We start from the raw sequence: 12,952 nt of genomic DNA on the forward strand, positions 1-12,952 counted from the left end.
CTTGTGCTCCTCCTGCTCCTCCTGCTTCTGCTCGTGCTCCTCCTCCTGCTCCTCCTCGTACTCCTGCTCCTCCTCCTGCTCCTCCTGCTTCTCCTCGTGCTCCTGCTCCTCCTCCTGCTTCTCCTCGTGCTTCTCCTCCTGCTTCTCCTTGTGCTCCTCCTGCTTCTCCTCGTGCTCCTCCTGCTTCTCCTTATGCTCCTCCTGCTTCTCCTTATGCTCCTCCTGCTTCTCCTCGTGCTCCTCCTGCTTCTCCTTATGTTCCTCCTGCTTCTCCTTGTGCTCCTCCTGCTTCTCCTCGTGCTCCTCTTGCTTCTCCTTATGCTCCTCCTGCTTCTCCTCGTGCTCCTCCTGCTTCTCCTTATGCTCCTCCTGCTTCTCCTTGTGCTCCTCCTGCTTCTCCTCGTGCTCCTCCTGCTTCTCCTCGTGCTCCTGCTCCTCCTCCTGCTTCTCCTCGTGCTTCTCCTCCTGCTCCTCCTGCTTCTCCTGCTTCTCCTTGTGCTCCTCCTGCTTCTCCTTGTGCTCCTCCTGCTTCTCCTTGTGCTCCTCCTGCTTCTCCTCGTGCTCCTCCTGCTTCTCCTCGTGCTCCTCCTGCTTCTCCTCGTGCTCCTCCTGCTTCTCCTGCTCTCCCTGCCTCCTCCTGCTTCTCCTTGTGCTCCTCCTGCTTCTCCTTGTGCTCCTCCTGCTTCTCCTCGTGCTCCTCCTGCTTCTCCTTATGCTCCTCCTGCTTCTCCTCGTGCTCCTGCTCCTCCTCCTGCTTGTCCTCGTGCTTCTCCTCCTGCTTCTCGTGCTTCTCCTTGTGCTCCTCCTGCTTCTCCTTATGCTCCTCCTGCTTCTCCTCGTGCTCCTCCTGCTTCTCCTCGTGCTCCTCCTGCTTCTCCTTATGCTCCTCCTGCTTCTCCTTGTGCTCCTCCTGCTTCTCCTCGTGCTCCTCCTGCTTCTCCTCGTGCTCCTCCTGCTTCTCCTTATGCTCCTCCTGCTTCTCCTTGTGCTCCTCCTGCTTCTCCTCCTGCTCCTCCTGCTTCTCCTTGTGCTCCTCCTGCTCCTCCTCCTGCTCCTCCTGCTTCTCTCTCTTCTCCTCGTGCTCCTGCTCCTCCTCCTGCTTCTCCTCGTGCTTCTCCTCCTGCTTCTCCTGCTTCTCCTTGTGCTTCTCCTGCTTCTCCTTATGCTCCTCCTGCTTCTCCTTGTGCTCCTCCTGCTTCTCCTTGTGCTCCTCCTGCTTCTCCTTGTGCTCCTCCTGCTTCTCCTCGTGCTCCTCCTGCTTCTCCTTATGCTCCTCCTGCTTCTCCTTGTGCTCCTCCTGCTTCTCCTCGTGCTCCTCCTGCTTCTCCTTATCCTCCTCCTGCTTCTCCTCGTGCTCCTGCTCCTCCTCCTGCTTCTCCTCGTGCTTCTCCTCCTGCTCCTCTTGCTTCTCCTTGTGCTCCTCCTGCTTCTCCTCGTGCTCCTCCTGCTTCTCCTTGTGCTCCTCCTGCTTCTCCTTGTGCTCCTCCTGCTTCTCCTCGTGCTCCTCCTGCTTCTCCTTATGCTCCTCCTGCTTCTCCTCGTGCTCCTCCTGCTTCTCCTTGTGCTCCTCCTGCTCCTCTTGCTCCTCCTGCTCCTCCTCCTGCTCCTCCTCCTGCTCCTCCTTCTCCTCCCTCCTCTGGCAGCCACAGACTAATGCATTAATCCGTCTGGCTGCCACTGCGGAGGGGAGAGAGCGCCATAATCGTTCATCAGGTCCGGCTTTGGGCCCGCGCGTCGGCCACAGGGGAGGGGCCTTGCATTCATTCAGCTTTATTGTCCTCCTCGGCCCCGCCGCCCGGCGAGGCGTCTGTGAAGCCAGGAAGTGAGCAGCGCGTAAAAGCACTCGTAAGCACGAGGATAAATGTCAGTCAGCCAAAGACCCCTCACTGTCAGCGGAGAGTAAACAAGCTCCCGGTTCATGAGCTCCGGCTGCTGCTGAATCAAAGTCAGCCGCGCTCCTTCATAATTCACATGTTTGTGCGTGTAATGCCTCGCTTCAAATTTGGGCTGATTTATCCTCGGCGCTAAACTCTGAGCCGAGCGCTAACGCTTTTACTGATTTGCAGCTGCGTGATGCCAGCGTGCGAGCGATCGGCGCCTCCGCTGCTGCTTTTAAATTTACGGCTCACTTTTAACGGCGGAATAAGTCACTTGTCACCTGTCTTAATGGCATAAATTTCTATTTCTGGACGTTAGGAGTTTATCTGTGGAACGTGGGGGTTGAGTTTGACTTTAATGACGCTGTATTTCACCTCTTACAGACGGCGCTGATATTAGCCCCAGGTTTTACTCTGCCTCCGTGAGCCGCAGCGCTGCGTTCACAGACGGAGGAGAAGACCATGTGTCTGCCTGCATACAGTGTGGTGGTGGTAAAATAGTGGCTTCCTTCATCTAAAGCAGTCTGGTTCAACAGTGACTGTTTGCATAAATCAAACACAAGCGACTTGATGTGTTGATGCATTTGCTCCACTGGTAAATCACAGTGTTGAGGCCTCAGTTGCTTTAAATGAATGTGATTTGTGAGCGGGCGTCTCCTCTGCACTGCGTGGTGACGCTGACAGCTCCTGCACAAACAGGATCTCACTTTGGACTCCAGCTTTTTCCTGTGATGAGAAGCGAGGCTGATAACGCAGGTGCTGCAGGTTCGCACAGACCTGTCGGCGTCAGCGTTGGATTCCTCCAGTCAGGCTGAGGCCCCTTTACGAAAGACTGACTGCTAGAGACGGCCTCTGCTACCTGCTGCTGCCGCTGCTCCTCATGCTCCTCGCTGCTCCCGCTGCCACCGCTGCTCCTCGCTGCTCCTTGCTGTTCCTCGCTGCTTCCATTACTCCTCATGCTCCTTGCTGCTCTTCCCGCTGCTCCTGCTGCTCACGCTGTTTCTCCCTGCTCCTCGCCGTCCCACTGCTCCTCATGTTCCTTGCTGCTCCTCAACGCGCTCTTGCTGCTCCTCCCTGCTCCTCGCTGCTCCCACTGCTACTCGCTGTACCTCCCTGCTCCTCGCTGCTCCTCCCGCTGTTCCTGCTGCTCCTGCTTCTCCCGCTGCTCCTCCCTGCTCCTCGCTGCTGCTCCTCGCTGCTCCCACTGCTCCTTGCTGTTCTTCCCTGCTCCTCGCTGCTCCTCCCGCTGTTCCTGCTGCTATTGCTTCTCCTGCTGTTCCTCCCTGCTCCTCGATGCTCCTCGCTGCTCCCGCTGTTCCTGCTGCTCCCACTGCGTCGCTCTCTGCAGCCATTCATCAGAGCAGTTATGTATAGACGGTCGCACTCGCCTCCTCACGCTGGCCTTGTGCGCCTCCTACACCCACCTTGCACCAAATGTTCAACCCATAGACGCATGCCTGAAGTTGAGGAATGGGAAGAAATGAAGCATATGTTCATACTGTACATGAAGTATAAATATTTATGGAGACCAAGCGACGGCCTCCTGCAGAATTTGTGTGGTATTAAAACCGCGCCGGGGAGTAAGTGATTTATTATGTGCGCTGAGGTTATCAGTGATTTAGCTGTGTGTGTGTTTTAAAGTCTATTATTAATTTTTAAAGGTTACATTAGTTTTCTGTGCCGACTGCTTGATTAATAATAAGAGAAAACACGATCAGAAATCTTGTCCCTTTATTATGTTCTCAGGGAGCAATTAAACAGTGTTTTAACATTAGAGCTGCTGCTACGGAGCAGACAGTGTGTTACTGGTAAACATAGTTTATCATTAGTTCAAACTCCTCATGTGATGTAATAAGTACAGCACTGAGGTATAATACACAGTAAGAGGTCTTCTTTACGTACATCTAATCTGACAGCTGACGGATCTACATTTGATTTAACAGTGTAACAACATGAGCTGTTGCCTAAAACAACGTGATAAAGGATGATTGCGATTCTCCAGCTGTTCCTCATTTGCCTATTTAACACTGAGCTACTGAAGCAGGAACCTAGAACTTTACACAAGCAGCCAGTGAGGTCATGGATCAGGAGAAAAGCCCCACAAGCTTTTTAAGGATTTTTCCACCTATTGCCACGTTCTTGCCTCATTAGTAACAGTCCATTCAATTTGCACGTTTCTTCATTTACTCACCTCGTTGGTGCTGCTGCACTCCAGAGGATTCCTCTGGATTCATGTCAGGGACAGCTCACCTTTCCCCCTTCTTTAAAAGCTCTCCTGTGAGTTTGCAGCGTTCTGTCACACTTTCCTGAGAATGGGAGTAATGTTTTTATTCAGCAGCCTGTTTGACCCCTTCGCTCTGTGTCGGGGCCACGCAGACACCGTGTGATCGTCCTGGCCGGGTCTGTGCCCAACGCGCTTACATCCAGTGGGCCGCTTCTTTCTCTGGTTCTTATCTGGGGTTGGTTCACTGTTTAATCAACCTTCATTTGATTGTTCCAGGTTCAGCGCCTTTTGTATCCTGCTACACTATGAAGACACTCACTGCTGCTTGTACTGTACAGCTACAACACCTGATGTTGTGCTGCATTATTCTTATTCTACTGGCAGGAGTACTGTCAGTACTCACACCCTTGCTGCTGTGTGTGTGTGTGTGTGTGTGTGTGTGTGTGTGTGTGTGTGTGTGTGTGTGTGTGTGTGTGTGTGTGTGTGTGTGTGTGTGTGTGTGTGTGTGTGTGTGTGTGTGTGTGTGTGTCCTACATCACACAGTAGAGTAGATGCAGCCTCTGTCTCTTATCTCTGTTTTCACAGAACCTAAAATCCATTCCGACTTTCCTACACTTTGATGTCGAGTCATATCTGTAGCCTCAGGCTTGTGGGAGTTGATTTAATATTTGATTAAATCAAGGTTTAAGGTTTTAAATGTTTGATCAGTGCTTCCCTAATGAATAGTTATCAGCACTGTGGCCTGAATGTTTTCACACACGATCACCTCACTCTCTTTTTTTATTTCTCTGTTTCGTTTATTCGCCGTCTGATGAGTTTGTTTTATGTAATGGCTTTGGAAACGACATTAAATCGTGACATGAACAGCTCCACTGTATGTTAAACATCGATTCCTCAATGTGCAGACACTTTATTTCCCTTTTCAGACGTTGGGTGAAAATAGCCGAAGGCGATTTAACACAGCTTTTTAAATTGGTTAAGGGAGTATGAATTCCCACCAAATGTTGTGATTGTGTGTTTAGCATGGAGAATATGATAAACCCTTGCCTGCTGCACAAACGTCCTATACGGTGCAGTCTGTTTAAAGCTTGAGCAGGAAAATGTGCCTTTCCTTTTTTTTTTAATGTGACATTAACAACGTCACCTTTGCTTCGCCGCCGTGAGATTTAGATTTGTAAAAGCCTGTTTCAAGCTTGTCCAAATGTCAGCTTCCGTCAGGATGCTGGCGCCCGGCGTTGCCCTCCTCCGCTGGAGACGAGGTGGCCCCGCTGGCTGCGGCTAATAATCCTTCATTATGTGCTTGTACGGCGGTGAATTCGGGGACGAGTCGCTTTTCTGAGGTTCAAATCACAACGATATCGACGCACAGCCAGACACTTAATTATCTTTGAGAAGCTCCAACCAACAGATGTTCTGCTTTGCAGTATTTTGCTGAATTAATGATCAAAAGAATTGACTAAATATAAGTGTTAATTAAATTTCTACTGATCATCTCGTTATTTCTCACCGTTGGCTGTGTAAACACTTGCATACATCCTAAATGCCAAAGCTTTCGCGTGCATCAGTAAACTATACTGTGGTGTTTTGGTGTTAATGTCACAGCTTTTATCTCATGAAACTGTGACACTGTTTGTCTTTAACTAAGCTGACTCCCTCCCTCTTCCCCCTCGGTCAGAACTCAGTCCGTGGATTTCCACGTTCTCCCACCCCGGTGTTAGAGACTACTCCCAGCTGACCCTCGACCTGAGCAGGAACGAGCTTATTGTGGGTGCCAGGTAAGGAAGTGTAAATCCACTCAGCTTCTTCACAGAGCACATTACACAGGATGCCATAGTTCTGACTCACTCGTACTCCTCGGCTTCTGATAATGACGCCTTAAGCGCTCAGCTGAGGCCTCGTTGGACCGAGTCGAGCTCAGGATTTGGCAGAAGGGGTGAACTTGGAGGAGTAGATCTCATGTGACATGAATTGATTTGACCCTGTGAATAAAACAAACTGACATTAATGAAATTGCAACTAACATTTCATGCATGTAATTAATAAAAAGGACTTTTTGGCTGATGGGCAGTTACGGCTGTCACATCATCATTCCCACTGTGCAGACGCTCATGCCTCTCTTTCCCGTCGTTGCAGGAACTACCTGTTCAGACTGGACCTCAGTAACATGTCGCTGATACAGGTAGGAGGTTTTCCTTCTCACTGGGTGAGGATGGGGGTCATAATGTGTCCATGTGGTTGTGAAGGAGCCGTGGTGCAGTCGGTCGAAGGCTACAGCACAGGTTTATCCAGTTGTCTGTCCGTTCACACTCATTTTGTAGAACATGAGCTGACTCTCAGATGGTTCAGCCGCTTGTTATTCGGCCGTCGTATCTCCTGTTACCACTCGGCTTTATTTACATTCTTCTTTCCAGGCTTTGTGTCAAAGGCAGCTGCTCCTCCCGCATCAAACGTAATAATGTGCTATTTGAGCGTTGACTTTAAATGTCAGAGCTTTTATCTCAGGAACTGTGACACAATTAGCTTCTGCTTTGTGTTTGTGTTTAGTCTTTAGTTGTCAGATATCGCGCTCGGCCTTATTTGCATCTCCTCTACCTGTGTTTCGTTCCATCCAGAGTGTGATTAGAAGAAACATCAGCAGCTTTATTAGTGTAATGAAGGCAAATTGGTTTTAGTGCACAGTACTAACTGTATCAGCAGGTTCCTGCAGCGTGTTGTATAAATGAGTGTTTAGAAACCCAGGTCAGGTTTAGGTCTGGAGCTCAGGCTTTAACTGGGACCTGAATATAGGTCCATAAAAGATTGATCATCACCTGCTTGTGTGTGTGTGTGTGTGTGTGTGTGTGTGTGTGTGTGTGTGTGTGTGTGTGTGTGTGTGTGTGTGTGTGTGTGTGTGTGTGTGTGTGTGTGTGTTCACTGGTCTCATTCATTCATTATAAGGCTGTGAAATCTTGATGACTTCTTGTGGGCATAAACATGATCTGATTAGACGCTGTGGGAGAAGTTTATGGCAGAAATCTAACAGAAATCATTACAAGGCCCTGGACCAGAAGCCTCGAAAGACGCTTCTGTATCAGCGCTTTGATTAACATTTGAACGAACATGTTTTCTGATGCTACAAAGACTTTTTCTCTGTCGACTTTGGAGGCAAAGAAACAAGAGGCGAGCCGTCCTTTCCTCTGGATTTGTTTATGGATTCTGCAGTCTGACCTGAAATGAGCCCATTTTTGAAATTATCTGCCACCGTAAATCCACTAATTTAGTGGGGATGATGGAATTACATGTACAGTAGCATGCTGTTGTTCAGCGACTAATGACACCCATCATTTGAACCTTATGTCTAGGACATATGGTGTTTGCATTGGTTGGGGTTTTTAGCACCTGGTTGACTGATTTCATTGACATTTTTCTGCAGCAGGTCCTCACTGCTGCGTCAATAAAACATAGTTGGCAGTAATCTGACATCTGTTTCCTTTGATTTTCCGTCAGCGGAGTCAAAGTCTCTATTGTCTGTGCGGAGCAAACTGCTATTAACTAAAGCTAGAAATCTAAAAGCCACATGTCGGGCTCTAAAAGTGAATAACGGGATGGGACGTGGAGAGCAGTGAGGAGCGAGGTAGGATTCGCCCGAAAATGTTGTTGCACTCTCCTTCACGCTTGAATGGGTGTAGTTCAACTTTATGAGTGTGCTGAGTGGCTGCATATGCTTTTCCAGCGCCTGCGTCCTGTGCTGCGGAGCCGGCGGCTCCAGCGGAGCTCTGCAGCCTGGGGCGCTCGCTCCGGGATGCAGGGTTGCCACGCGCTTGCATCAGGCATCACGCGTGACAAGCCACTGGCTCTGTGGCACTGTGTAATCTGAACCGGTACATCGCTGTCAGCGAGTCAGGGAAATCAGCCTTTATATAACCCAGTGCACTGTTTCAGCTCAAAGCTCTGTAGGATAGCTGCTTTTTTCAGTTTGCCAAAGTTTTCCACCGCTCCGAGGCAAATCTAATTATATATTCTGATTCTGTCATGATTGATGTTGTTCCTTTTTGCGCTCTCTGTGCAGATCGTGAAATAATAACTTGTTTGCTTAGTAAAAAAAAAAAAAAAAGCACAAATGCGCCTTTGATCTCCCAAATAATCCGCCGTCGCTCTGCGGTGGGTTCAGCACGTTAAATACCACATTCAGCCAAAGCAAATCTCACGTCAGGACGCTGACTTCACACCTGACACGCACGCACTGATGTCTGCATGCTGTTATGAACAGAATCAGGAAAGGACTAAAGGAATGACTGGCATTCAGCTTTTTGGCAGGTTTAGAAGCCTGTTTATTTGTTTGTTTGTCTATCTGTTGGTTTGTTTGTTTGTTTCACCATCTCATCCTGAAAAGTAAGAAATCTTCGGTTCCGTCCGTATCTCTGGGACAACAAGCTGCTTTATCTGACCCGATTCCTCGCAGAATGAAAGCCCGTCACCAGACTCCACTCCGTGCGACAAAGTCCCCTTTCACGGCCGCCGCGGCTGAATGACATGATGTGTACAGCTGCCACCCGTGTGTCACCGCCGGTATCAATGCGCCCTTTGTCTGCATGTCCTGCTTGTCGAGGTTTAGAGGAGAGAAGTTGACTTATGATGGTTTTGCGCTCTGATTGTGTTGTTTTGCACAGAGCTGCTCTCTTTGTCGCGATAAAGGCTCCTGTTATTGTAACGTCCCGCTGACGTGTAGGACGCACATGCATATGTACACACAGTGAACATACAGTACACACACCTACACACAGCATCATCCTATTATGCGCTGTAGGGATGGATTAAGTGCATCCTGCTGTCAGCGGTGTCCTGCAGGATGCCAAGGCTGAATCAATGAGAACATTACACAAACCGGCCGGCGAAGGCGAGAGGAGGGTCTCTGCCCCCCTGTGTGTTTGCCAGAGAAACGGAGGAGGGCGGCATCTTAAAATACTCCCTTTCTTTTGTTGTATAACCAGGCAGAAAAACAAACCTCAAGCTCCCACTTGCCAGGCCGAGCCGCTGCTTCCACATCAAAGGCTCGTTCCTCTAAGGCTTTTCGTTCAGATTCCGGAGCCAGTGATATGTTGCTTAAATGCCCAAACCACCTGTCAGAGACGAGGGCCGCTTTCACGCCGGCCGACTTTGTTTGAGTCCAAACTTAAGTTCTGCCGCCTGCGCTCTCGCAGGATGCTCGCTTTCCCGCATCAAAGTGTAGCCGCTCACCGGCGGTGCCAGGAAATGATGTCAGCGCCCAGTCAGAGGCGCACACAGGAAAAGTGTGAACTCAGAGCTTCAAGCAGCCGGAACAAAGGGAGAAGCAGCGAAGAGGCTTCGTTAGGGTCCTAATTGTCAAAGTGGAGCCATTAACCTCCTACAAGACGATGCCTCCACTCTTAATGCGCTTTATCTCAGCCGTTAGCTGTTAGCTCGCTCTGTCTGCCACCATCCATCTCTAACTAAGCTGCTTTCCTGCACTATAAATATCTGCCGTCCTCACGTACCATTATTTCATGGGTGCTGCGTGGTGCGATGCAGACGCTTAACGCCCGACACTGACTCCGCCGCTGGTTTTAGTTGTGAGGTTTAGTTTGAACTTGGCTTTAATCATTGTCTTGTTGAGTAGAGGACAAAATCAGCAGTTCTCCTTGACTTCCTAAGTCAGCCTTTTCTTACTGGGCCCGTTTAAAGTTGACCGCAGCAGCATCTCTGAGGAAGCGGACGCAGCCCTGCGAGACTCAAAGCGTGACCAGCGTTGGCTCCGAATAGAGGTCGTCCGTCGAGAGGTGAAAGTCACACGATGCCGCCTGGAAGTGACTCGATGATCGATGGAAAAGCAAAGCAGAGAGGGTGGCTGGCACACAGTCCCAGCACCGAGCTGCAGTCCCTGAACTCCCGTCCATCTGTGGGCAGCTCGGCCCGTTAGCGGCGCCGGAACCACACATGGCTAACACCGCTAGCACTGCTAGCACCATCTCAGCTAGCTGCCCGTGTCACGCTACCGGAGGGGATCGGCTGAGGTTTTGTTGCTTAAATAAGCTTTTAATTGGCAAAAAGGTCTTTGTGGACTAATGCCATGTTGAGTTTGTAATACTCACATACACACTGTTGAGCCACATCCTGTACTCGACACACACATCCATCCGTCTGCCTCACAGCAGGACTCATCACATACCGCTGCATATCCTCAGAGACGGGCGTCTGTGTCCTTCACCCTTCCACTGCATTCACTTCTAAATTCCTCTCAGTCTCCCTCTCGCTCCCTTTTTGTGGGATGTAGTGCCAGTATTAGTGCTGGTGGTGGGTCTGATTGCAATCCACCCACATGCTCTGTCCTAGAAGCACACACGCAGACAGAGCTTTATCTCTCTCTCTCTGATGTGCTGCTCGGCCTGATCTCTGCCGCAATCAGAACGGCGAAGGGAAGGTGGTGGGAGGTGTGTGTGTGTGTGTGTGGGGGGGGGGGGGGGGGGGGGGTGAGTGGTTAAAAACAGCAGAGGTGGAGAAGCTGGAGCGTTGGGTGGGGGAGGTGACGCAGGGTTGGTGTCACCCGTTTCTCCCGTTGTTTGTTTTTCTCCATCAGGATGCAGATCGGCCTGTGTACATGTCAATTCCGCTGCCGTCAAGGAGGAAAACAAGGAATGGAGAAGCAGCAGTAACTTTTGATGGGCAAAGTTTTGATGTTAAAGGTGGGATTGGGCTCTCGTTCCCTTCCCCTCACCTGTTTTGTAGTTTCAAAGTAATAGAAAATAACACAAGCAGAGCTGTGTTTTCTATCGCCTGCACAATGCGAGATAGTAAAAGGAGATGGAGTATTGATTTGTCTCCCGCTAAAATATTTGTACTAGACCACAGAGCTGCAGAATTGCTCTGATTGCTTTTTCCCCAGGTTTTTGTGAGTCATAGAAGTCCGTGTCCTTCACTTTGTGTCTTTTTGTGCTGTACTGTTTATAGTGAGATGCTGAGAAACGTCCACATCCACACGCTGAACACTGTAACCATCCATTCACATTATTACCAGCGCTACAACTCCCTCCTTATACTGTACATTCTGCTCTTTTCCTCATATGCACTCACAGATGTGCCGTTATGTGATAGGGTCGCGGCCCCTGCGAGGAGCTGGTGAGGAATGTAACTCCCGGTATCAGCCACTAAGTTGGTACCGGGCCCTGACCCGACTCTTTGCTCCTCCTAAGTGCGAGCACTGACAGCGCGCGAGCACGTAGGAGCTGGAATAAAGAGACCAATGGTAACGGTGCAGGTAGAAATCCCCAGGAATCAGTGGAATATTAAAATAAGCCGCCTTCCGCTGACATCTGTGCCGACAGACAATTCATTCTTTTTGTACGCCGCCGCATGTTTTGCAAGCGCTTAAATGACTATATCGCGGCCTTAGAGGAGCCTTCTGCCAGTTATTCATGTGCTGCGTCAACGCTTCCAACACTGCAGCCTGTTTGGTTTGTTTGTCATGAGGGCAGGCGACCATTTCCAGTGTCTGAAAATATTCTGAATACTCTAGTGTGCTAGGTTTTAGATTATAATACATTACACATATAATACATGTTCTTCACTTCATATATATATCTTATAATGATTTTATTGGTGAGTTGGAGAAACTGAAAGGATTTTGTTTCTCACAGCAGGAAAAGGGAGCTGAGTGACAGGACACAGAAGAAACGATAAAAAGAAATTAAAGTGAATTCAGACAAAACAAATGAAACCTATACTGCAGGTAGGGGGACGATAAGGCCAAGCCCAAGGAAAATATACAGGTACTGTGCACTGTTTGAGCCGATCAGATAATCCCTGCTTCGATAAGACAGCAGCGCGGTGGAGCTGGAATGTAAACACATATTACTGTCTGGATCTCCATCTCGGCGTCTGCCTCCGCCCGATCAACCCACCGCTCTCACGCCTTTTCTCTCTCGCTCCGTTCTGTAAAGCCGTCTTGTCTGAAGGGATGTCAAGGCCTCTGTCCCAGAACATTAGATTTGCTCCTGACGGCTGCTGTTGCATTTCTATTATGCTCTTTCCTTGGCTGAAACGCTTTGTCTGCGCCCATTCAGGAAGTCTTCCATTGTATGGAACAATCAGACAGATCCACAGGGTGTAGACTTGCAGATTTTCCAGAGGTTTCTTCCGTTTCTCCCCTGGTGAAGTTTGTCGGGGAGTTTTCCTGGTCCGGTCTGAGGTGTTGATGTAACGCCTCCTTAGCACAGTTTGATCTGCAGCAGGCGGCGTCTTTGTGCCGCTGTGGGGCCGCTGCGTTCCGTGTGGCAGAGCACCGCCGAGCGTTTCCCTCTGATTGCTTTGCCCTTTTTGTAAATGCATGGAGGCTTTGGAGGTGTGGAAAAGGACACTGGTGGGGTTTTTTTGCCGTGTGATTTACTCTGCCTCGGTTATTCTGTTCCACAGCAACACAATTTCAGCAGTCATTATCCGTGATATGAAGGGACCCGTGGTGGGTCTTTTCCTTTCCAGAGCAAGACTTTCTTGAGGTGACCCCTATTTTGTTGTGTCCTTATTTTCCAAGTGGGGGCCGTTTTTTGTTTTCTAGCTGATAGCGTGTCAGGAGTTGTGGAGAGGAGCGGTCCCCTGTGAGTTGGGGGCCTGGGACTTGTCCTTGACGCCGTGTTTGTGTTTGCGGTTGTCGGCAGCAGGCTGATGATGAGCAGCCCCCAGGTGGCCGTCCTGCTGTGCGACACGATGGTCTGTCTCTTTAGGACTAAAGACCTCTTTACCAGATGCCAGGCTGAGATACGGGCTGAGACTCAAGCAGCCCGCACAGTTGTGTAACACACACAACAAAAGCAGAGGTAGTTCACAGAGCTTTGTTTAGATTTAGAGTCTGTGCAGTTGT

General features: G+C 49.7%; 1 protein-coding gene across 8 annotated transcripts in view; it reads left to right on the forward strand.

Annotated features, from left to right (window-relative positions):
- sema5ba (sema domain, seven thrombospondin repeats (type 1 and type 1-like), transmembrane domain (TM) and short cytoplasmic domain, (semaphorin) 5Ba) overlaps window positions 1–12,952 on the forward strand; it is a 94,674-nt gene that overhangs the window by 44,857 nt on the left and 36,865 nt on the right. For all 8 annotated transcript variants that reach the window (XM_029136917.3, XM_055505220.1, XM_055505221.1 and 5 more), the window contains 2 exons: window positions 5,777–5,876; window positions 6,235–6,280. In XM_029136917.3, coding sequence (XP_028992750.1) covers window positions 5,777–5,876; window positions 6,235–6,280 — 146 coding nt within the window. The remainder of the gene's footprint in view (window positions 1–5,776; window positions 5,877–6,234; window positions 6,281–12,952) is intronic.

This window comes from Betta splendens, chromosome 21 (assembly GCF_900634795.4).
Source record: "Betta splendens chromosome 21, fBetSpl5.4, whole genome shotgun sequence".
Taxonomy (NCBI): Eukaryota; Metazoa; Chordata; class Actinopteri; order Anabantiformes; family Osphronemidae; genus Betta; species Betta splendens.